Here is a 26,602-nt window from a genome sequence, read left to right on the forward strand (position 1 = left end):
GTAGAATCTATCAAAGGCTGACAGGTAGACTTTATGAACAGCCCATGTTCTCCTTTTGATGAGCTGCCGAAGGGTCCATGTAAGAAAACACTTGACTTGGGAAGAGCGCTGTGAAGGGTCAGTGATGTCCACCATGGATACACATAACTTGAATTCTCCCCACAAGTTTCTATAATCTCTCTCTGTGTATGCAGCCACACTTCTTGGGAGGGAGGGTAGTCTGAGCTGGACACTTGTGGAATGGGTAATTTAACCACTTGGACATTAACATCGGCAGGTGCCAACATGTCATGATGTTGGATTCCTTTGTGAGCTTGGTGGGGGCTCTTTGTGAGCTTGGTGGGGGCTCTGTAGCCAACCCTCAGTAGCTTTTTAAAACTTAAACAGACATATAGTTTTTCATTAATATGCTTACATTTGTTTATTTTTTCATAACTCCATAAAACTTTAAGAGTAGACCTTTTTTTGACATTGTCTCCTTAATGTATTCCCCTGTCCTGGTTTTATTTCTTTGGCTTTGATGAACACCTTGACCAAAAGAAGCAAGCTAGGAAAGGAAAGGATTGGTTTGTCCCAGTGCATCATTCCTGAGAAATCAAGGCAGGGATTCAAGCAGCAAGTCACCTGGTATCCATAGTCAGAAACAAAGAACAAAAATGCCATTGTTTTCGTTTCTTCTCTCACCTAGCTTCTTCCTCTCAGATACTGTCCAGGACTCCTGCCTAAAAAATGGTGGTGTCTAGAATGGTCTGGATCTTCCTTCAACAGTTAAGAGTCAAGACTTGGCTCGTAGGCCAGCCTGAATCTAGATGATTTCTAGTTATGTCGTGATGACAATTAAAATTAGCCAGCACATCCATCCATGACAAATTGATGCACAAACACACATCACCTGGAGCCATAATTTTCACTCCTGTTCAAATCATAATATAAATTACAGTCCAATTCCAAAAGCTTCCAAAGTCTTAAATTCTAATATTTCAAAAGCTCAAAGTCTCTTTTAAAGGACAAAGTTTCCTGTAAAGTTAAAAACTAAAAACAAGCAATGCACTTAAATATTTTTATTTCAAATAGAGCCAGGGGAAAAATTATCACTCTAAAGCAGAACCCGAATCCAGTGTTGTAAATCTGAGAGCTGTAGCCCTATGTGGCTCACTCACAGACATTGTCATCTTTTGGCTTCCAGGGGGCTTGAGCAACCCCACCTCCCCAGCTCACCCCACTGACAATGTCCTTTGGTGGACATCTCATGGTCACGGCATCTCCAACATCTTGGGCTCTCCATTGTAACTGAGGTTTCACTTTCACCAGTGGCTTCTCAGTGCCTTTTCTTAGGGACTATGTAGTGTATGGTCTTAGTTGCTTGCTATGTCCCTTTCATGCCTTCAGAGCCAGTAATAGACTATTACATTACCAAGTTCTGCTGTAGGTTTGAGGTATAGCCTGGCCTCCTTGGACCACAACTGCATCAGTTTCTGTGTGCCAACTTTGAGAAAACACATTCCTATTGCCTAGATGAAGCACAGTGAGGCTTTGCCTCAGTGGTGCTGAACCAGTCATAGCTTGTTCGTCAGCCCTAGCCTGGTGAGCATCCTGTTTCCTCAATGAAGCAGGGAAAGATAGTTTAACCTCAGCACACCCATTATAGGAAATGTCTAATGACCTCCCCAGATACAAATAATAACCTAAGCCATGAAATGCCTGTTTGCTGATTTTCTGTTGTTCTCTAACCCCTGTTACATCTCAGGAACCATGAACCCTTACACCTGAGGTTCCATTCGGGGAAACAGCAGACAAGTCAGGTGTGCTGTCTCACTTTATGTGTACTGTAGCCCTTGGGTTAATGCCACCTGCTAGCTAAGGGTAGCTGGTATTCCCCTGGAGCTTGCTCCTATGTGGTGGGCAGAAGAGGCTCCAGATTAAGGAGAAGAGAAGGGTGATGTGCCGTGTGCTGTACCTGCCTTTGAAGTGTGTGCCCATGAGCAGGGGTGTTCCTCTCTGGATCTTCATGACATTCACTGTATATATGTACATGAGTCTGAAGTCAAGAGGACTGCCCCAGTTCAGAAAAATGCCATGATTTCTCCTCCCTCCCTCCCATCCTTTCTCCCTCCTCCCTCCATCCTTCCCTCTCCCTCCCTTCCTCTCTTCCCTCTTTCTCTCTCTTTCTTTCCTTTCCTCCTTTCTTCCTTCCTTCCTTCCTTCCTTCCTTCCTTCCTTCCTTCCTTCCTTCCTTCCTTCCTTCCTTTCTCTCTCTCTCTCTCTCTCTCTCTCTCTCTCTCTCTCTCTCAAACAATAAATTACCATTCATGGATGCCTGTGATGCCTTCTGAACTGAAGGGTGTTCATTCAGAAACGGGTACCTGCTCTGCCATCTTCAGTTGTACACAGTTGTAATACACAGTTACAGGGACTTCTGTGTAGTTGCTTGTTGTGTTGTGTAAACAAAAGGCAGTTTTCTGGGCATATGTTTTTGCCTGGGGAGGACTTGAAAATTGCAGAAAAGCTTGTGTCAAGAAGATTACATAGTTCTAATTTCTCTCTCCTCACTGTTCCACATCTGTGGAGAAAGCAAGTGATTGGCTCTAGACATGACCTGCTAGTCTATACTTGCTTTTTTCTTTATGTCCTGGATATCCTTTAATCGAACAAAATTAAAGTTCTTGGGTAATCCATTTAGTGATTTTTTTCTTTTTTACAAAAATAGAAGTTTGCCAATAACTTGCATGGGTTAATTTCCTTTGAAATTTTAGCTCTGATGTACTGGCTCTAGATTATGAAATGACTTGAAGTAGTTAATGATCTTAGGTTCTGGCATTGGTCAGAAATGTTTTTATTTGTGTCTGCGCAAGTGTGTTCACATGTGAATGCTTGTGGGAAACCAATGGGGATCTCAAGTGTCATTCCTTAGATACTAGCAGTCTATTTGAGGGAGGGGGGACACAGGGCCTCTGTGGCCTGCCACTACATCAGGCTGGTTGTCCTGCCCCTTTTGGTTACATGTGAACTGCGTGACTTACACTGGTCTCCTGCCCCTCTGAGCTTCAGCGTTCTCTTCTTAGGATGGGGAAAGTGAAGGAAGCCCCCACTCCACAGCTCAGACCCAGTAAAGTCCGCACTCCTACTGCACTTGTATGTATTGAGGGGCTGCCACTTGCTTATTTGGGGTGATATCCTTAGTGCTGCTTTAGTTTCCCAAACCCACTTTCTTGGTTCATTTTGTCCCAGCAGCGCCTTTTGGATCACTGTGTTGCTTAAGGACACAATACACGTTGGCTTTACCGCTTTAGAATTACCACTCTTCTAAAGCTTCGTGGAAAAGTGGTAAAGTGGTTAGTTCCTAGTGTTCACCACATGTAGGCTACCTCCCAGTACACATGAGCCTTGAGACCTGAAAATCCCTTACGGAACATTTCTTTACCAATGAGTAGGTTTATACTGTACAGTGTGGACGCCGTCCAGATTGTTCTGTAGTGGAGTGAGGTTTGTGTCTTGTGCTTTTGGCAGGTTCTCTCAAGTCTTCCCCTTCAGTGTTCCCCTGGCATCTGCCTTCTTATCCAATATCTCTTTTTCCTTAACATTCTCATGTCAGTCATAATCACCTTCTTATTTCTAGGACTGCTTTCTGCATACTGACTTATGTCTCATCTTCTTCCAGCCGTATGGTATGGAACTTCATGAGCAAACAAGCCCCCCATTGCCCCTCCCATTTCTGTTTGAGGTGCACACCCAGCTGAAAAGCTGACTACAGAGGTTCAGAGGTCATTTACGACCCACTGTGAAATTTTCGAACATCCTTTAAAATCCTATGCACCCCCGAGTATTTATTATATCAGTGCTTGCGTGAGGGGCCCCAGGATCTGTTTCCAAAGCTCCTAGGGCAGCTATAGCATGCAGCCAAGTATGAGAGCTGCTTTTGAGCAGGGCTGCAGAACCCTGGGTAGAATTGTGGGGGTGAGGTAGGCAGGCTGGGGAACGCCTGGGTTCTGACAGGGTTGAGTCAGGGAGAGAGATGGCACCCATTGTTTGTGAAATGGTAATATGAAACATAATGTATTTGTGCAAATAAGGATATACTAATGAGTGTATGTGTGTGGGGGTGTACATGTACACCCCCACACACAGATTCACATGAATGCACACACACAGGCTCACATGTGCATGCACACATACATACACACAGAGAGAGAGGCTCACATGCACACACACATACACAAACACACACACACAGGCTCACATGCACACACACATACACAAATACACACAGGCTTGCATGCATGCACACACATAGGTTCACATGAACGCACACACACACAAGCTCCTATGTACACACACAAACACAAACACACACACACACACAGGCTCACATGAATGCACACACAGGCTCTCATGTACACACACATACACACACACACACAAATGCACACATGTCTGTGAGCCTGAGTACAGGTTTGCAAACATGTTTGAAGTGTGCAGAGGATCCTGGGTAACTTTGGTACTTTTTCTTTGCCTATTCTTCAGTTTTCACTTTTCCCTCCATTCCCACCCCAGTGATATACTATTCTTTCCCTTTCTCATTCAGTTAGATTTTAAAAAAATAGCATCTACAATGGCCTTTAGAGTTTATTATCCCTCTCCGTATCTGTCCTCTACCCTGCCGTCCCATTTTCCACTTGGATTGCACTATTCTAATCAACCCCCTTTCCCTTTATCATATTTATTTCCTCTTTCTTGGAAGAGTCTCTACCCTCCCACCCCCCACCACACACACACTGTGTTCCCTTGCTAACTACCTAATGTCTATGGATATTCTTAGTGAAACACACATATCTAAAGCTTAAAAGCTAACAGCCACACAAAGAAAATATGCAAAGTTTGTCTTTCTGGATCTGGGTTACCTCACTCAGGACAATTGTTTCTCACTCCGCCCATTTATCTGAAAATTTCATAATTTTATTTTTCTTAACAGCTGAATAATATTCCATTGTATAAACATACCACATTTTTATTCCTTATGTATCATTTGATGGATATCTAAGCTATTCCCAGTTTCTGGCTATAAAATAGTGATGAACATGTGTGGGCAAGAATCTCTGTAGTAAGATATAGAGTCCTCTGGGTATATGCCCAAGAGTGCTATAGCTGTGTCCTGTGGTGGCTTGACTTTGCAGCTATCTCAGGACCACCACACTCATTTCCGTCATGGCCCATACCAGTTTGCACCTCCACCATCGATGAATATGTGTTCCCCTTTCCCACTTCCTCCACAGCATGCACTATTATTTCTTTTATTGATCTTGGCCATTCTGCTTGGGATAAGAAGAAATCTCACAGTAGTCTTAATTTCCATTTCCCTGATGGCTCAGGTTGACTTTTTCTCTGTCATTTGTATTTCATTGTTTTGAGAACTCTCAGGTTAGGTCTAGATCTCATTTTTAAATTGTATTTTTTTTATTCTCAGTTGGATTTGGGGGGAGGGGCAGTTCTTTGCGTATTCTCATTCTTAGCGCTAGTCCTCTGTTGATGTATGATTGGTGAAGATGCTTTCCCACTCTATCGGCCACTGCTTGGCTGGAATGATGTCCCCTTCTGTACAGAAGCCTGGCCACATGGCTTTATCAGTTCTGAGCCAGAGTTCTAGATTCATCATGATTTGACCATGAAGGACCTGAGCCAGTGCTGAAGGGTGAAAATGCTGATGCTAAGTCACCTCAGACCCACCCTTGGGTTGGGGGAAGTTTCAGCTTCCTTCAGAATCCCCGGGGAGTGGGGTGATTATGGTTTCTCTGTGGCCAACCAGCACTGCCCATTACATTACAGTAATGCACATCCAATATAAAGAGTTATTGGTACTTTTTAACAAGGGGAAGTTTTGAAGAACATACAGGGGAAAAAAAAACTGTGTTTGTTAGTATTAATCAGAGGCATTTCGAATGTTTTTTTTAAATCTAACATGCATACCAAATTTGACTTTACTGTATCAGAGATAGCACTGGGTGCTATGTCTTAAGAATCCATCTTGTGAACTTCATTGCTTTACAAGGTCCCAATTGCTGCAGCACCTGGCACCTTTGCTGACAGACATATCTATTGTCTGCTGCCAATTTATAGGAGAATGAAGTTCCTATATAGAAAAACTTTTTTAAAAAAATGATGTCTTGTTATTGTTTTTTATGTATGTGGGTGTTTTGCCTGACTGTATGTCTGTGCACCATTTGCATGCGTGGTGCCCATGTAGGCCAGAAGAGCACATCAGATTCTCTAGAATTGGAGTTAAAGACAGTTGTGAGCCACTCGGTTAGTATTGGGAATTGAACCTGGGGCATCTGGAGAACAGTCAAATGTTTTTAACCACAGAACCATCTCTACATCCCTAAATAGAGTCTATAAGCTCTTTATCTCAATTGAGAAAGTCTATGAAGAATTTGAAAGGCTGGCACGAACGTTGGTGTACATATTATTTGTGTAAACAAAACTTTTCATTTCTCTGGGATAATTGCCCAAGAGTTGGACTGCAGAGTCATGGGAAGTGGATATTTAGTTGTATAAGAAAGTGCTGAAATGTATGTTTGCAAATGTTTCCATTCATACTCTCCCCTCCCCCCTCTGTCTCTACACACACACACACACACACACACACACACACACACACACACAACCAGTTATACATCCACACATACTAATGTCTCACTGAGTAGAGAGCATCTTTTCATGTGACTATTGGTCATCCGTATTTTCTCTGCTCCTAACATTTTTTTTCCACTTTCCAATTGTTTTTATGTTTTTTTTTTCTTGTTTTTCAGCTAGGTTCCGAGAGTTTTGTAACGTAAGAACTTTGTTAGATTTGTGGCTTATAAATGTTTGCCTCTATGTGTTCTGTGCCTGCTTTTTGCTTTTTGCTAACATCTTACACCTCCCAGAGACTCTCACCTACCCACAAAAGGGGGGTTCTGCTTTAGGCCCCAGACATTATATTTTCCTTCCTTTAACTATGGAAGTTTTTATTAAACTTTATGGCCTTTTCTCATAAAGAGAGACTGCTTTCTCCACCGTCTCTGTACTTTCTATACAGTCTCCCCAGGGTGTGCCTTCCCCCTCCCGTTTAGTTATGGCACTAAGATTATTTTCCCAGTACACTCCTTTTTATTTGCATTGTGATCTGGGCGCGATAGAGACTTTACTCTCTAGTCATTCGTATTTCCTGCCCTCCTCCTTCCCTCCCTTCCTCCACCACTTTAATGTTGAAACCTTGAAAATCTGAATATAAGGTTTTGCCAGGAATTCAGGGCTGGAGTGCTTTCTGTTTCGCTCCCGCGAAACTTTCCTTACCCGTATGGATGGGCTAAAGACTCTTACATCTCTGTTGTTCCCGCAGCCTGAGCCATGTGAAGCTAAGTGAGAATTCAGACTTCTCTGGCAAGGCATTATTTATTGCTGCATGCCTGCCGGCTGCCAGACCTTGGGCGCTGGTGTGCCTTCTGCTGATGAGACCCAGCGCTAATTCGTCTGAGGTGATGTTAGGGCATCTATGCTTTCCTTGCCCGCAGTGTGAATACCTTCGCCGTCCTGTTTGCCTTAGTGAGCCCACACTAGAGGGGACTGATTGGGTGAGGGAGAGCCATACCATTACTTACGTAGTTGCTTCCTGTTTCCCTATACAGTGATAGCCGTGCAGTCGAAGATGCTGTGATGGTTGTCAGCCTTCTGCACAAAGAAGCATATTTTCGCAACATGAATGGAAAGCTATTTGTAAATTACTTAAATGGCCTCAGAAATCTGTGCATAGCCAGAGACCAAATAAGATAATTTCCAAACACCAGAATTTTCATAAATCAGAATTTGTAAATGCTGAAGAAAACAAGCATGACCTAGTGACTTGGTGTAACTGGGCACATAGAAAATGTTCTGCTTCAGGCTTGCCTTCATTTTTTGATTACTTCATAATTTCCTTGAATTTTTTAGGTAGCAAGCAAGCTGAGGAGCTCAGTTCACAGTTTGCTACATTGTAGCCGGCCTTGGCAGCTGGAAGGCTGAGGGGATCCACGAGAGAGAATGGATTTCCTCTGGCCACTCAGTAAAGCACTCGAATGTCAGTGTGTATGCATGGTCGAACCTTACTTCTTCCACAAGAACAGCAGGCGGCATTAAACATATGATCTCTGTGTGCGTTGCTAGGTTACTTGGTTTTGAGTCTTTTTCTTTATAATAGATAATCATTAAAAACTCAGCACCGAGCGAGAGAACATTGAGAAAGGAAAGCAGTAGTATGAATAAATGGGAGAGTAACATTGTCATTAGGACACTGGCTACGGTAGTAAATATATACATATATATATATATATATATATATATATATATATATATATCTTCCTGGTAGAGAAAGGATATTCGATTGCTAGCCAAGAAACGAGTCCACTTAGCTGCAGACCATAGAGTAGTATTTTTAATTGTAAGCTCCTCACTTTAGTTTTCTCGACTTTCTCAAGTAGACATTTTGGGGTTTCATTCTTATATTTCTAACCAAATGGAGCAATTGCCCCCAAATTACAAATGCATGCGATCTGTTCATTTCCACTGTGCCCCCTCACTTCCTCTTGTCATCGCTGTTGCCGTTTGAATTATCAGCAGGCCCATGATTCATCTCTGATGATACCTTTAGATTCCTCACGCAGGAGCCTTGAGAACAGCGTACAGCTCTATAGCCACTCGAATGGATTGTGTAAGATATAGATGTGTAAAATATGAAAACCACTTGTAGCTGTCTTCTGGTTGTGGCTGATCTGGTGGCCATCTGGTTGTCCCCCTTTTCCTTCTGCACCCCTCCTTTGGAATTTCCTTCCTTTTCCATGCTCCTTAGATGTTCCTGTACATACAGGGAGGGACACAGAGGGATCTTACAGTGCAGGCTTGTTGAATATGAGTAATAATAATTGAAAAAAAATAGATGTATTCTTTTTAAAAAAAATCAATATCAAGTTACTGGACGGTGTCTTGGAGAAGGGCATTTATGCTGAATTTGGAAGGTGCACCATGTGACCATAGCAGGATAGAGGAAAGCAAGAAACAAAATTAGATCAAAAGGGCTTTTAAGAAAGCAACGATATGGTCCCTTTCTCTTCCCCTTCCCTTTCATTTCCCCTTGCTCCCTTCCCCCATATCTTCCCCCTCCCCTCCTCTTTCCCTTTCTTTCCCTATTCGAATTCCCTTCCTCTTCCTCTTCTTCTTTCCTTCCCTTCCTTTTCTCTTTCCTTACTTTCTTTGGAAGGTATGTGTTTGTACATCTGTTCTTGGCTTGGGGAAACTAGGAAAGTTACTCAGGAGGCAGGGTTGCTGTTGCAACAGTGCAGCATCTATTCCATGAAGGAGAGGGTGTTTAGGCATTACTAAGGAGTGAAAATATCCCAGGCCTACTTTCTAAATTGTGTGTGTGTGTGTGTGTGTGTGTGTGTGTGTGTGGTAACTAAGCCCTTTAATGTCTCAAGGTGAGGCAGTTCTGGTTAATCTGAGTGTCACTAATACAAAGGGCTTGTGAGACGGAGTATGATATTCTGCACTGTTAGTTAGTTTTGCACACTTCAACTGAGCCAGCACCTAGACAACAACTGATAGCCAAGCCAGTAAAGACAAAACCAAACAAAAACCAAACACAACCTAAGCACAGATATTTAACTCACAATTCTGTATTATACCTCAGATCAAGAATGAGATGGCTCGAAATGACAACATATAGTTCAAATAACTATTGAAATATGTTCCCCTTTTGAGAAACTCCAAGAGCTGTGAGGAACATATGGTGTCTCCTCTGACCAGCTTCAGGCCTGACACACCCTTTGCTCTCTACTGGCCATTTTCCTCAGCCCGGGCCTACATGCTTAGCTACTCCTTATGTAACATCTTAAATAACTGAAGTCACAACTTTTGCTTTGTTTAGACACTGTAGCACCATGGCTAATCTCAGTATTTTTGCATTCATTAACAAAGCTATATTCTATGGTGGTGATTCAACCAGTGAACATGTTGTTTGCTTTGCACAAAACCAGGTAGATTTTGTCCCTAAAACTAGGTCATATTGTTACCACTACAGAAGGACAAGCATGTTTCTAGATCACTGGTTCTTTCGTATCTTGGGGAAGGGTGGTTGCCATGGTGATCTCACAATCTCTGGAGGGAATTCGATCCTGTCCTTAAACAACCCAAAACCCACTGAGCTGGAGCGCCCCTCTGCAAAGGGTTTCCTTCTGCAGAAATTACTCGCATTACTGAAATAAAGTTTAATTTCTGCAGTGCTGGTTTGTCATAGCTTTGGTTAGTATTCTTAAGAACTGCAATTAAAAGCAATTAGTTTGGGTTGATGACTTTCTGTGATTTTTTAAGAATGAGGTTAGCGAATGTACTCTCAAATGCACAGAATTCTCTGTGCTCTTACTCACATGAGCTGTTGAACTTAAGCAAAGCAGTCTAGCAAGAAGCATTTCAGTGTTTGAGGTTTGGGGTTTTCCAGACCTTCAGTGTGTGTTTCTCAAGATCAGGGAACCCTCCTGTCTGTCCAAGGCCACTAGTGAAGCAGAGGACAGGCACTAATGTACAGAGTATTCTATAGCTGTGCTATATGTGCACAGTCGGTAGTTCTGAACCAGCAATTGTGTGGCGGGCAGATTGATGTGCGAACACCGCATTTACCACACCGGGACTGCACATTTGCTCTGCAGCTGTGTTTAACGGTTATCAGTTTGGCGTGCAGCGTGATTATTTTGGAGGGAGAACACACACTTCAGACCCCTTTTGGCAGTGCCGAAGTAACTGAAGTACCTGCTGCTGAGATGAATCATATGAGCTTAATTAGATTTGCTACGTAATTAGCCTTGGAGGGAGCCTAGGGAACATCCTTGCGGGTTGGTGATTCGTTATGTCAAAAGTAAGCTTGCTCCTTTTGGAGGCTGGGAATCGAAAATGATGAGATTTGGATGCATTGGAAACTCTGATTCATATATGCACACGTGTGTACATATATGCACTTAGGCATGTGTGCACATATCTATGTATGTGCAGACACAGAGAGAGACAGAGACAGAAGCAGACATGTGTGCTTTTAAAAGTGAAACTTTTCCAGGAGTGGCTGGAATGTCTGCCCCAGACAGCTAGGATTTGTTTGCTCCGTGCAGCTCTGTCTGTACATGGCAAGGACCACTTGCTGGGACTTACATACATGTTCAGCTCGCTTCCTACTGCTAAGGGGAGCCCACAGCTCCTTAAGAAGGACCCAGTGTCAGCTGCGGGGGCCTTTCGCATCAGCATGGACTGGGGTTGGTGTCTATGCTCTGAGACAGGGACCCTGTGCTACACTTTAGTTTACACTGAATTTGAGATTGTAATTTCAGTGTCTTGCTCTATTGCCTGTTGTTTTGATTGTTTAAAAAAAAAAGATGACTTAATTTAATTCTCAAAAACCATTAATTTAAATACTTTAGAGATATTATTCTCTAGTGGTAGAGTCCTAAAAAAAAAAAAAGTCAGTCAAGTGTGGAGAACAACTATAAAACATTTACTGTGAGGAGGTTAAGTTCTATTCCCCAATTTAAGGCAAAGCCAGGCTAAGACTTGCAAACTATGCATATTTAAAGTATTTTGCCAGCCTTTCAAAAAGTTGTAATATTTTAACCAAAAAACTTAGATAAATTCATCTGGACTATCTCATAAATAAAAAAAAAATAAATAAATGAAAGGGGGCCGGTTTCCTTTTCTTCTGAAGTGCTTTGTGATTTGAAACTCACTATAGAAACCATCCAACTTACGTCGATGGCTGCGAGCTGGAGACAAGTGTGATCTCACAGTCACGTACTTCCCACCAAAGCAAGCTGCTCAGAGTTAACTTAAAACAAATCCCTCCCGTGCACACCATGCACATCGCTTCAGAAAGCATCTTTAAAAAAAAGAAAATCGTCGAGTCTGCACACCCACTTGCTGTGATTCTGATTAAAGAAGGCTGCCCAGTCCCCACTGTCTGAGCCTTCTTCCTCAGTACAGACTCCAGTCCTGCTGCTGCTTGTGAGAGTTAAAAAGGACAAAATCTCAGTTCGCCTTGAAAGAAACAAATGGCTCCTGTTGCCAGGTGCAGCAGTAGCACTAACTACAGAATCGCCTTGGTCCAAGCAAAGAGCCTTTGAGTACGAGAGACTCTAGTCTTTCATGATGCACCTGCGTCAAGTGAAACCTCCCCCCTCCCCAGGTTTAGGTGGACAGCAATGTGTGTGTACCTGTGTGAGGATGGAGCCATCCCAGACTCACTGTCTCACTTGTCACCACCACAGAGATGTTAAAAGGATCAAGGCAGATCATATAGATAGTTAATGCTAGTGCATTATCAAAAAGGAGTATCTGTTTAGTTACTGTCTAGGCTAGGTTAGTACTTATCAGCTTCTGTGTATACATGCTCCTTCCTGGAACTCATAGGCAAATGGGCAGCTTCATTTTTCTCCCCTCTGTCTTTCTCCATGTTGTTTTTCTGGCTATTCCTTGCATGTGTTGAGTATATGGGAAATTGAGGCCATTTATGCCTTGACATAATGAGTGGTATGTGGATCCCCGTGGCCTCTGGCTGGGGGTGGGGGTGGGGATGGTTCGGTACTTCCTACTTTAGCCACAGATCTTCATTGGAGGTACAGATTTAATATATGGAAACCAGTCCCTAGCAAGTAGGATTTAAAAGAATAAAATGGTGGTAAAGAAACGTTCTGATCCATCTAAACAAACACATGAATATTACCTTTTATATCACTACTGTTTGTTGGCTCACCTCAGGCTCCCTGCTAAGGGTGCCTTCCGTCAGACCTTTCTACACTTAACTATATAAGTATTAGGAGCCAGATGTCAGCCGCCAGCCACCCCTCTGATAAGTCTGTGGTTTTTATCCTCTTTGTTGGACGTTTATCTGCACTGAGCAGGCTGTACAGCTGTGCTAAGGCTGCGTGCAGAGCCGAAATGGTCTTATCAGCACCTATTTTCTCAATTACAGAAAAAGCCATGGATTTGAGCCATCCCCTGACTCCTGAAACACTAGCAGGAAAATGTTTGCAAATTCGTAGGCATTCCACGTGAAATGCGTTTTTGTAAGAAATAACCAATTTTAAGGGCAGAAACATCACTAGAGAAAAAATTTACTTTGGATTCTGCGTCTTATTTGAGTTAGATACTAACAGTCACTGCAACAACTAGATTTGTTTTCACGAACAGGCTACACATAGCCCGATACAGAAGTCCTGTGCATCTGATAAGGGTTTTTACCTGCCCCTTGCAGCCTCTGTCACACATCCCTAACACAGACTTCATCTATTTAGTGACTAAACTTTATGAGTAGCAGCAGACAACAGCATCACATTTCTGACCAGATATCTGCCAAATGATTGATGCCAACATGTAACATTTATTTCTGCCAGGCTTTATGGTTAAAATTGACGTCATCTATCTAGTGGTCAGAGTCAAACTATTGCAGAACAACTCGGCCTAATGTAGTCACTAAAATCAAGCTTGAAAGGTTATGTTGCTATGGCACCCAGAATTAACTTGTTAGAAAAGTGTTTCATTTCATAAAACATTGACATTGTCTGTTGGCATCATGCATATATTGTAAAGTGGTCACTCTCCCCTTTTCCTTGTGTGTGTGTGTGTGTGTGTGTGTGTGTGTGTGTGTGTGTGTGTTTAGCCAACTGTTTTAACATTTTTAAACATAAACAACAACACATAAATTTAACATCAACACATAGATTTAGCATGTTTAAAGAGAAGGAAAATATTTATTTATAAACCATGATAGCTTTTCAATACTGATTTTTGAAATAACAAATATTTTAGCCACCTTTTTAAAAATCCAGTTTCTTGGTTTTGTTTTTGTTTTTTATTAGAAAGACGGGGCAGTTCTAGAGGACCCCATCTGTTCTTTTTAGTTTCGGTTTATGGTTAGGTTTGAAACTTAAGAACAGGTTACAAAAGTCGGAGAGTGCCGACTGCTCACTAACTCAGCAGGTCAAAGCCGAAACAGTGCATCTCCCTGAGAGGAGACAAAGGTCGCCTTAGCTGGGATGATGCCTGACATCCGACATTTGAACATCTGGTGGTGGTAGACTGCGACCCCAAGAAATTTATGGAAAAATGTGCAGAAACACGGCTTTTTGCAATCACCTGAAGTTACTTTTCAGGAGGATTTTAATTTGTCGGTGACAAGCACACAGGAAATCCTACCTTATCGAGAACAGAGCTGTTTGCTCCCGAGGGGACCCCCGAGCTGTTGCCGGCTTATGTTTATCATTATGTGTCCACATCTTAAGGAAATTTCTCCTTCCCGTGCCGCTGCTGCCTCGGTCCGTGCTCTTTTCTATAGGAAGAATTTGAACTGTAAAATTTGAGAAGCTTTGGCGTCTGTGGAAATTTGAGATCCTTGCCTTCCCCCCACTTTCCTGCATATAACATATTTAAACAAAAGCATTGCGTCCCAGTGCGTTCTACATGTCAAATTGCACATACTTTATCTCTAAGGAGTCTCAACCTCGGACTGCAAAATTATGAAGCCCAAAAGCCCCTTCAGAGTCCAGTTGTCATCAGTAAATGCGCTGCAGGGAGATTTAATGAGGAAATTAATTTTAAGTCATTTTTTTCTTACTCTACCATTTATTGAAAATGGTGGGCATCGTAGCTCATAGTTCACGAATACGGGGACAAGCCTGAAGTAGGACAAAAATCTTTGCTGGTTTTACCTGGGAAACCAAAGAGGTATTGATGTAGTGCTAGGTTTTATGTTTCTGATGCCTAATTTAGAATTCATGAAAATTAAAATCAACTAATATTTTTAAATTTATGGGTCCTTAGATCATCACAGTATAGTGCCATGTTTTTAAAAATATATATGTTATAAATGAACAAATGAGTTATCCTTATTTTCTTTTCATCAGCTGTTATGATAAAATAGCAAAATTTAGAAAACTAGCTTAGGAAAACAGGAATCTAATATCTAACTTATAATAATTTTGGGTTAGTAGGAGGCACTGATTCAATACTAAATTTTGGTTTTAAAATTTGTGCTACTTCATTTTCTACAGGCAATATGTCAAGAGTTGTTGAGATTTTCATATCAAGATGTTAATATTGTGGCATGTTGTGACTCTGAACCATGAAATTTTTTTCTTTTTTCTCTTTCCTTCCTTCTTTCTTTCTTTCCTTCTTTTTTTCTTTCTTTCCTTCTCTCTTGCTTTCTTCCTTCCTTTCTTTCTTTCTATGTTTTTCTTTTTTTCTTTTTTTTGCCTATTTAATATCATCTCCAACTGGGTGTTAGGTAGCTTGGCTGTATCCAGGGAAACCCAGGAATACCGGAAATGGTGTTTGTTTCCAACTTCAGAAAATAACTCTATTTTAAAAATAGAGTTGGAATTTAAGTAAATATGTATATGCTCAGAGTTTGAATAAAAAAAAAAAAAACCTCCACTAATTGGGGATTCAGTTCATTCTTTAAGTAGCTCAAAGAAATGTTAAAAATTTTCGTATCAACTTGCCAGGGGTTTGCATCAAGGATAAAACATGGAGTCTCAACAGCAGACGCTGAAGATGTGTCTGAGAAGTTGTATAATAGAGACCTCACATTTGAATTTAGTTAAGACTGTGATTTTACATTTTGAAATTTGCTGAGAAAGTTTGGCTTAAGAATAATAATTTTCAGCTTTTTTTATAAATCTCGGTAAAATTATATCATTCATATACTGCCCTGTTTAGTTATATTGGTGTTAGTTGTCTGCATCCCATGTGTGTAGTATTGAGACAATGAAGTAGACATGTAGGTTTGGAGGGTATCCTGTTGTTGACTTAGGGGCTTGGGTGGGAACTCTGACTACTGAAGGATGATTTACATATCTAATCCCATGGAAAACTGGCACATAATAATATACATGCAGTCCAAGCTCTGTTTTAAAAGCGTGCTACATAGTGTTTAAAGCATTAGCTTAAGTGAACATAACTGCATACATTGGTGAAGTTGTATTTATTTAGTTCGGTAATTTGCAGTTGCTGGCACATGACCCTCTGCAGGTCTCCATGACTCATGTGCTGAGAAAGTGTGATTCAAGATATCCGAGTCACTCTTTCTCATTTGCAGAAACTCATGTTTTGACTGTGGGCAAGTTTTCATGGCAGATTTAAAACAAATATTCTGTGATAACATTTGGAAGCAGGGTGATGTCTAACCTTACATAAGTGGGATTAATATAAAGTTCATGGACTTTCAAGCTATCTGCTCCATGTCATTTTGGAAAACTAGTTTAGTCTTTCTTGTATTTTTAGTATTTAACTCTTGTGCTTCCAGTTATGATCTCTGAACAACTAGCTCTATATAGAAGGAAATCTGTTGTTTTGCTTATCAGTAAATTAATGACAACTAAATTATATTAGGATATAAGTATAAATGCCAGGACACGAACAAATCGCATCACGCTGTTTCAGAATATATTCCCCTTGAAATAGATGGTAACTCATGCATCTGTCTGCCTTATTCACTGCTCCTGAATCCGTCTTCATATATGATACAATCTACAGTCCAAATCGTTACAGTGGCATAGGTACCATGGAAGGGCTGTCTGTACTGGACTGTTTTGTTAGCAAAGCCAATTAGAATGAAATCTGTCTTTCACCTTGGAATTAGGTTGTGGACTTTCCTCCTTGTTAGAACACAAAAGCCTGATTTATTAGTTCTTATAATGGAAACTTGTCTATTTGACTTACAAGCTCTTCCTATTGTTTCTGTTTTTGGGTACCATTTTGTACCCAAAAAGATTAGTTAATAATTAATTGTTTAGCATTTTTTTTCTAGTCAGCACCAGCATGCCAGGAATAAAAAAGCATAGGAAAGACTTATGGCTTTCTACTCGAACTTTGAACTTGACCTCACAGCTTTTCAGCTCATGGTGGCATGAATGAAGTCTTGCACAGTGAGCTGCATCCAAATTTCTGTCACTAGAAAAACTGACTACACATTATTCTCGAATTCCTCTTAGAAAGAAACATGAGCCGGGATGTTCTTGAAGTAAAGAATAAAACAAACAAACAAACAAACAGACAAACCCCAAATGGTTGTTTTAAAGGCATACCTAATGGTATTGTGTGGTCTTCTTGAACAGTTTTCCAAGCATACCACCCTGGTGGCATCCTCTAACCTGGGGGACTCTGCTCATGATCGTCTGTGTGTTGAAACGTCACTTTTCCTTGAGCTCACCATGTGGGAAAGATATTCTTTTGATATGCTAGATATTTTAACCATTTCTTGAGGTCTTGATTTACCTGTCTCCCTGTATTTTCGTCTGTCAGTAGCTCCAGGGCCTAGCCCAGGACCTGTGCTCCCCACCAGGGGGCAACACCAGACTCTGACTTGCCTTCTGGACTGAGTGCAGCCTGCTCAGTGGTCCTGCATTGCCTCCTCCATCCTCCTTCATGGAGCGGCTAATGTATGTGGGGTGATTTCTTATGTGTTTTAAGGCTTTGTAAGGAGCTGCTGGGCTGCGTACTATTACAGATGCCGTAACTCAGGTTTGACAGTTTGCATAGCTGAATCTTTCTTTAATGAGTTGGCCTGCTGTTTCAGATACCTGCTTTGCTGTAGATAAGTGACTCCTTTAACTTTTAAAATCTCCAGAGAAAAACAAAGACCCTGTGATTTTTTAAACATTCTGACGTGTCAGGCATGAGAACCAGTAACTTACCGTATGTTGCTATGTGTCTACAGAGGTAACTAGACAAACGCTAAGGCACGGTAGAAAACGACATAATTGAAATCACGATTTCAATCTAAGGGACACATGCAATTGAAGTTACATCTAGTGAAACAGAGACTTAAATGCAGGATAGCTAAAGTCTCAGTGATATTTCATTTATCTTTAACTGTAAGGGGTCCGATTCCATGCATTTATAATTATTTTTCTTTTCACTGCATAAAGAAAAAAAATCTCTGTCTCTTCTGATCTCACGGCCTTTGCTTTCCAAAAGCATAACAAGGAAATTGAAGTGAATTTTATATTATAAAAATCAGGCAGATGAAGCTGTATTTTGCCTGCACCCGTGGTTTTAGTGATTTGGAATTATTATATTCTGCCTGCCTCCCTTGCTGGCCATGGTGCACAGAGCAGTCAGATGGCTACTACTGGACAACTGGAACTGTGCTTGCACAGATCTCATAGCATAGCTCGGAGGCTCCAGGTCCCGGGATATCTATCTCTGCCCTTGTGTGTTACCTTCATGCACAGTCTGCTCTCATCTTCGTTCACGTGTTACATGGCCTCTTCACTTCTTAGGATGTGGAAGAGGTTTCCAGGCCTGCTCCTAACCCCCTGCACTGCTCAGTGCTCTTTTATAAAACTGTGATAACCGAGGCTGCCTTCCATGTCATCTTTTATATAAACATTCCTAATTCACTTTTTCTCTTAATTACTATTGCTGTTCTCAATGTTAATACATAATGGAGCTGCAGGGTAGCTCAGAGGGTGAAGGCACTTGCCATACAAACCAGATGACTTTTTGAGTTCAACTCCCAGAACCCATGATGGGTGGAGACAGCTCACTCCCAAAAGTTGTTTTCAGACCTCTTAGGTGCACTCTGTGGCCTGAGAACACCCCTCCTCCCCTGCCTTTCTCTTCCCCACTCCCTACCATACCGTACACTTCTAATAGAAATTTAAAAGTAGTAAGTCTGAGTGTGAGGAAGACACTGAGACCACAGGGACACTTGGATCCTCCTTGCCCGCGCACATCAGTTTTTGACCTCAGACAATTGTCACAGACTGTCTCTTCACTCATGAAATGAAATAAAAATGAGATAAAACACATAACTCATTGAGCACAGAACCTAGCTCTATGTGAGTATTATTGACATGTTTAGGGGGGCACCTCACAGTTGCAAAAGCACCTTCAGAAGCAAATGCACGTGTATTTTGGAGTTTCACAAGGGCTTTCTGGAGGGACTGTGACTTACCATGTCTGCAGCTGTCACTGTAAGGACATCAGGCTTCATGTTCATCCTTTCCTCTGGCCCCAAGTGTCTGGAGGAAAGCCTCTCTTGACTCCTGTGCGGATTGTTTATTGAACCCAGTGATGCTGTGGTCACGCTGAATCACATTGGAGCTGGGTGCAGCCAGTCCACGCACCCAACTCTCCGTGGAGAAGGACACTGGCTAGACTCTTCACTAGACACTACATAAAACCTTCTATACAGCTCTGTAGGCTAGACCATTATTTAATTCCTCGTTCTGTGCACTTGCTCTTTCTGAACTAAGTGTCAGCAAATATAATTTTTAAATATGTATGTGCTTAGCTGGGTATGTGTCTCATACTTGTAATCTCAGCACTTGGGGGGTTGGGGAGGTGGGAGCTGAAGTAGTAGAACTGACAAGAGTTCAAAGTTAGCCTGGTCTATATAGTGAGCGCAAGGCTGCCCAGTGAGACCCTGTCTCAAACAAAACGAAACAAAATCCAAAATAAGTAAAATAAAGCAAAACATATTGTACTTAAGCAGCCAAACGAACAGACAAATATACTTAGTTTAGATTGTCCTGACAGTTCAGCACACATAGTGTTATCTGTCATGCAGTTATAATGGAGAAAGATGTTTTGAAGGATTAATTTCATGTATTAGTCTGTACATCTGAAAATGAGATTCAGGCACTTCTTTTCCAAAGTCTGGATGTGAGTGTGAGGATGCATATGTCCATCTGTCTATCTGCTGATATGTGTATATGGCTTCCTTATGGTTGAACAAGGCTGTGCTAATATTCAGGTGGAGTTCAAAAGAGTGTAGTGGTGTGGATAATTTGCATATAAACCGTTTCTTTGGGCACAGCCTGCTTGGTTGATCCAGACGTCTGATTTCCAATTGCTTTACAATATGTTTCACTTGATGTCCGTGGAAGAAATAACGAATGGTTCTTGGTTAATGTCTTTAGTTTAGCAAAAAGTTAGAATTTCAAATCAGATCACCTCTCTGGTGTGTGTGTGTGCTAATTATACTGAAAGCTCCATCCACGGACTTCTGTTCACTGCCCTTGAACTCTCACCCTGATTTGTAGAAGACATTTTTGTGCACATAATCTTTTAATTCTATTCTACTTAATTTTCAGTCTTGGCTTCTGAGGGGAGAAAAGGCTACACACAAAACCATCCATTTCTGTAACCTAAAATGAGGGCTTTTACTCAGACAAAACTTGATTCTTTAATCTTTTTTTTTCCATTGTTACTTGATGACAGAATCAGTGTTGTCTCATAAAGCTTGAAATAAATCTTAAAAAGTAAAAACTGACACCCTTGCCCTTTTTGCTGTTCCTAACCTCAGAGGGTGATGCCATTTCTAGTTCAAGTGTGTATGGGTGGTAGATGTTTTTTTCTCTGCTGGTACAGACATGTAGATGACCTCTGGGAAAAAGCAAAGCTCACATCCTTGAGTTAGGAGCAGAGCTGTTTGGCAGTGATCAAGTTGGCTGTTGTCTACAATAAAGAGACCGAGGATAATGAGGTAGATTGGCTTTCCAAGTCAGTGGTTACAAGGGTAAAATCAAAGTCACTTAGTGAAATGGTTTGTCTTCATTTTCTGTACATTGCTGTGTCCACAGCCAATTTGCTTACAAAGAAAGTGGTATTCAAGGAAGATGGGAAGACAGCCGGAGTCCTCTAACATACAACTGAGTTTATCCCAGATTGACAATTTAAACCTCTCTGAAATTTCCTGTTGCTTTGAAGACAGTGGAAGACCCTCCACCCTGTCTGTCATCCAGTTTGGTTGTTAGAGGGAGAACTTGTACATGGCTCTGTACACTTGTATAGTGAAGTTCTGTGATTGTTCATGGAGATTTCTGTTGCTGGGAAGTGTAACACTGGTCTGGTTTGATTCTGTAAGTCATTGTGATTAATGGGGCCAAGGAGAGGCCTATCCATGTCCATTTGGCTTTCTGAAGTTTACTTATCTGACCAGCATGGCTTTTCTGTTCCTATTACACTTGTACTGATGAAAATAGTTTGCCCTATGGAGACAGACTGAATAATGTATCATGATCTCTTAATATAAAATATTCATTCAGTGATAATTTCGAAAGACTGGGGCATATAAGAATATTTAGACTTCACCTAATCCTTAGGAAGCAAGACAGTATGGAAATAGTTCAATTTCAATCCAAGGGTTTTGTTTCAGATAGTAGCCAATAGTAAAAAATTAATGCTATTTTCTTCAGAGTCATTTTGTTATATCTTCAATCAGTTTATCTTTAACACTTTATTCGTATTTAACTTGAAAATCTAATGTAACAGTTTCCCCTAAAAAAAAATTTTGTGCACTGTTTTACCAAAATTTTGATTTTATGTTTTTGAACTAGCTGCTTCCTCTTATGGAGCTTATGGTCTACCCTGGGGAGACAAAGAGTCTGGCTTCTGCCTTGGCCGTGCTCAGCTCATAAACATGGCGCTCAGGGCAGAAGCTCTGTCTGGTATCTGTCTGTGCCATTGAGAAATGACAGTGAAAAGAGGTAACCTCATCTCAGATACTAACCTGAGAGGGCAGCACAGACCAGATAGGCAGTGGACTAGGGATGCGGTAGCCACGAGCCTGCAGCATCTTCAGAAGCCTGGTTATGAGTGTCATGACCACAGTGCAATTCCTGACACAGGGCTGAAACACAATGGATTCCCAGGCATGAATTTAGGACAGCAGTGCATTCGTCTTATAAATTTAAATAAAGATACAGGAAACAAGAGAGCGCACACGTCGTCAGTAATGTCAAGCTGGAGGGTTAAGTGCTGTGAGCATTTGCTGTGCTGTCTTGCTTGGCATTTCTACTTACAGAAGTGCGGTTGATATGATCCTTCATTTGGTGCCGGTAAGAGACAGAGGTGGCCATAGAGGCACAAGCATATATTCTAAAGGCTTTCAGGGAAAGTTGGGATCATACCAACATGCCACTCATACCTGCTTTTAAATAACAGTACACCCAGACACTTTGATATCCATAGATGTATTGTGGCTTAAATATTTGAGTTATTTTATGTGGAAATGTTTTATTTCTGTGAATGAAAACATGTTAAAGTCACCCATCTTGATCCTTCCCTGTAGGAAGAATGTTTCTTGAACCTAGAGGCTCCAATATCTCGAGTTTGCGGATATGACACCCCGTTTCCTCACATCTTTGAGCCCTTTTATATCCCAGACAAATGGAAGTGCTACGATGCCCTTCGCAAGATGATCAACTATTGACGACAGAGGTAGGTATTACCCACGTGTTGATACCCACAGGTGCCCTCTGTGTCCCGTTACTCAGGATCAACAGTGCCACCACCCAGTGCCTTATGTTCTGGTAAACAGTGACTTCCAGAGCAGTGTTTCCTTCATGAAACTGCTCAAACTTCTGCCAGCATATTTATATTCAGTAAAAATGTGTCCACGATATTAAGATTTATAGATGCAGTGTGCTGGCATTAAACAATCAAATACATTTTCTCCCACCCCTGTCCCCACTTCCCCGCTTCATTTCCATGCATTGTCCTGGCTGTTTTAAATTGCTTGGGTAGAAGCATAATTTCCGTTGCTCGAAAGGGGTTTCTCACACATCACTGACTCAGGGACTGGTTGTTTATAATACAGTAAATGACATTCAGAAGTTCATCTTCATGTTTTCCAGAAAAAGCCAATTTTTTGAGGAGAAAGCCTACTTAGTATAGAGAAATGTTTACTTTAAAAAAAATCAATATTGCTGCTATTTTCAGAATCTTTTATGTCAGGTGAATTTTTTAATGGTGTGTGTGTGTGTGTGTGTGTGTGTGTGTGTATGTGTGTATGTGTGAGTATGTGTGTTGTTTTGTTTTGTTTTGAAACAAACTCAGACAGGCCTTAAGCTGACTCTTGTCCTGTTTCTGCCTCCCAAGTGCTGGAGTCACCAGCGTGTGCCGCCACACCCAGCTTGTGAATGTTTTATAAATATTGGATGAGAAATTCTATTTATTCATAGTGTTTCCTAAGTTGGGCTTATCAAACCTGTCAGCAGTGCTGTTCTAGGAATTAAAAAAAAAAGAAAGCATATTATTAAGATATTCTTGGCTTTATTTGGTTTTCAAGGGTTTTAATATAGAAGTTGCCAGTACTGACACCCCGCTTTTAAAGCGTTCCAAAACGATGAGATGAGGTTGGAAGCTTCATATTTTAATATCTGGGTTGTCCAAAAAAATAATAATAATGCATTGTGAGGAACCAAGATTTCATCAGACGATAAGAGAGAATAAACAGCCCCTACCTGCTCCAATCCAGAAAGATGGAATTCTTAAATTCTCTAAGTGGGTTACGGAGTTAGCTTGTAAAAGATGAGAGAAAGCATTTATGCAAACCGTGCCCCCTTATGTTACTATGTCCCCACTGTTTGACAGCTGTGTTTTGAGAATATTGTTACAGGTATCAATTAGGGTTGTTGACCACACTCCCTGCAGGTACAGAGACTTCTGATGCCTCTTTAAATGCCTGTGAAAATAGTAGGTTTCTCTAGTCAGCAGCCCTTAGGGCAGATTGGCTGTCTTCCTCTGGGGAGTCTCTCCAGGCACTGGGTGCTGGGGAGTCAAGGAAATGTGGCCATATTCCTCAATGCTAATGTTAAAATACTTTTTAAAAATGTTGTTTTTATGTCTCTAAATTTAGGTTGTGCGTTTGGATTTAAATGTAAGCAAAGTGTGTAAACTCATGCCAACAATGTGATAAAAGAATAAAATAGTTCTTCTGTGGTGAAAAATTAAATATGTTACGAATGATAGTAAGCCTGTACAGAACTAAGAATGCTTCTAATTGTTACTGATTTCTTTTACAGAAAACCAGGAAGATCATGACCAGACATGGAAATATTTTTCTGAAACCTTTTTATATTTCCTTATACTTCTTTCTTCTTACATATAGTTTTATGCAACGAACTGTCATGGATATTGGCTGATGAGCTGCGAATTACTTATCATGTTAATATAAATGGATTGAGTGCACAGGAGGAATGCTTTAAGGAGTGCGTGGGCGGTGATCTTAAGACTGTTTCATGACTATAAATACCGGGTGGTGTTGTATTCAATAAAGCCAAATTACATCGCCTCAGACTGTGTGTGTGTCCTCTTCTTTAGTTAGGAAAGAGGGTTTTCATTGCAGAATAATGGGTTGTTAACTTGCTAACTGAATTTGAGTTAAAGTAAAATATTTATTCTAGAAATGCTGACTTTTCCATTTTGTTGTATTTGGTTTAATTCTTTATGGTCAAGATGGTTTTGTGTTGGCATAACTTTTGGAATTTTTTCTCCATCACTCCCTCTTGGTTCAACAAGGTTGCTGGTGGACCCAGCTCCTCCAGACTAGTGGGACATAATCAGCCTCAGAGAGATGGATGACATGATCCTGTTAATTATAAAATTGCTAAGCTCTAGTTGCAGGGGTTTTTTGTTGTTGTTGTTTTTAAATATGCAAAAAAAATTGAATTTTTATTTGTATTCTTGTGTAGATAAGACAAAAATATTAGCAAGCAGCAATTGATTCTGCCAGGTGGAGCCTTTCCTAGGGCTCTGAGCAGTGGACATTCTGCCTTCTCTGTCCCTCATCGAAGTTCTAGAAGATTTGAAAACAGCCTAAGGAGTTCCCCATAGAGCCATCAGCCTGGCCTGCTCATGGAAATTGAGCATTTAGACTCTCCTCCCCTTGCATGGTCCCCAAAGAACGTTCTCTTTCAGATGCTGGCAGACAGGTCCATGAAAGGACTGGATTCTCCTGTTTCCCATTGCCCGTAAACACTTAGAAAACTAGACATTTCCTTATAATTACCAATATGTATTTTTCTCTAGAACTGTAATTGTAAAGGCTGCACCCTAGTTATTTTTGCCAACAATTGGGGAGGGCTGCAGAAGGTAACTGGCGACCCATCACTGACTTGGAGGCAGAGGAAAGGCACTTTGCCACAAGTTCTGGTGCAGCGGGCTGGCTGTTTGTTAGGGGCAAAGCAGAGCCCTGTCCTTGGGTTAAAAATAGAAAGTCCTGTGCAGATAGGATGGGAAAAGTTGCAGGTTGTCAGCCACAGTTTGGAAAAGAGCGAGTCCAGTTGGCTTGCTCAACAGGACATTCTGGGTTTGAGATGCCAGAACTCTGTCTGGACCTTGCCTTTGCTCCTTATTCCCCCAGCAGGCTCAGTGTAGGGTTCATCTCCTCACCTGGTACAGCAGAACAGGCTAGGTGCCGCAGTCGGCCACATCTTGCCTCTGTACAGCCTATGAGAACATGGTGTCTCTAGTTGAGATTACTCCTTCAGTTGGCGTTACTCAGGATTATGTGAACCTCTCTGTTAGTTAGTCAGCTACTTTGTCTACTAATTTTTCTATCCATTGGTATTTTGAGAACTTTCCCTTAGCTACTCAGACTTAATTTCCTTAACTTTCTCTTAGAAAGTCTGGGGACAATCTGAACACTAAGTATGGATTCAGAGAACATCATCTCGGTTCTCATTGGCCCTGCAGGCCCTAGCAGTAAACACACCCTTCCTAAGACAAACATTTAATAGTTAATGATCTTAAGCTCAAAACAGAAACATCTATATATAACTGTGTGTGTATATATATAACAAATGTTCTATGTCATACAAATTAGGGGAATAGTGTCAAGATGGCACTTGGGGTGTTAAACACATAATAATCTAATCTACCACTACTGTACACTAATCTCATAAGTCTGTCTCCCCATAAAAGCATGAATATATATGATAATTTAACTTCCCATAGTTCCAATTGCTCTAGTCTCTTTAAAAACATGTCCTATTGCTGAAAACACCAAGCGTTTCAGACACTGGTCCCATAGGCCTCTCTGCTGGAGCTGACGTGAAAGTCTCTTTCCTGAGGATTAGCTCTCATGGGCCTAGAAGGTACCATGCAAGCAAACAACTGTCTTACCCAACAATGGTGCCTAGGATCCACAACAACCATCATGAAACAGGACCCTAAGGGTGGAATAGTGGCACACACACCTTGGCAGTAACCAACAGCTCTCTCTCTAACTGGACTTAAGGCCTGCTCAACCAGTGGGAAATCATGCCTGGTAGTCGAAACCTAGGCAACTACTCAGGGATGGTGACACCATGGGTCTTGGGGGAGAACCTACAACCTATAACTTTATTAAACCTATAAACCTATATGCGTTCTAACTACATTCTAAGTATTCTAAATATTTATCCAGTTACCCAGTGATAAGAATAGTCCTTACCCCTCATCAAAGAAACTTCTGTTTGCAACAGATGAAGGCTATTATAAAATAAAACTACAAGTAATCAAAATGTTGAGTTGTGGAGTGGAACTCAGTCCCAACTTCACACACACACACACACACACACACACACACACACACACACACACACACACACACAAACTTAACAGTTAAGGAAAAGAAAGGTCATGAATTTGAAAGAGAACAATGATGAGTGTGTGGGAGGGTTTAGAGGGAGGAAAAGGAGAAAATTATGTAGTTATATTCTGAAAAACTAAAGATACATAATATAAATGCTTTACAAAACTGATAGGCAACTTACCTGAACAGACCAGTGTA

The 26,602-nt window shown here is 41.2% G+C and overlaps 1 protein-coding gene across 5 annotated transcripts in view; it reads left to right on the top strand.

Annotated features, from left to right (window-relative positions):
• Positions 1-24,124, top strand: part of Bckdhb (branched chain ketoacid dehydrogenase E1, beta polypeptide) — a 199,130-nt gene extending 175,006 nt beyond the window's left edge. For all 5 annotated transcript variants that reach the window (XM_006510786.1, XM_006510788.1, NM_001305935.1 and 2 more), the window contains 2 exons: positions 22,118-22,266; positions 23,853-24,124. In XM_006510786.1, coding sequence (XP_006510849.1) covers positions 22,118-22,258 — 141 coding nt within the window. In that variant the 3' untranslated portion in view covers positions 22,259-22,266; positions 23,853-24,124. The remainder of the gene's footprint in view (positions 1-22,117; positions 22,267-23,852) is intronic.
• Positions 24,125-26,602: the final 2,478 nt, after the last annotated feature.

This window comes from Mus musculus, chromosome 9 (genome assembly GCF_000001635.26).
Source record: "Mus musculus strain C57BL/6J chromosome 9, GRCm38.p6 C57BL/6J".
In the NCBI taxonomy this organism is placed as follows: domain Eukaryota; kingdom Metazoa; phylum Chordata; class Mammalia; order Rodentia; family Muridae; genus Mus; species Mus musculus.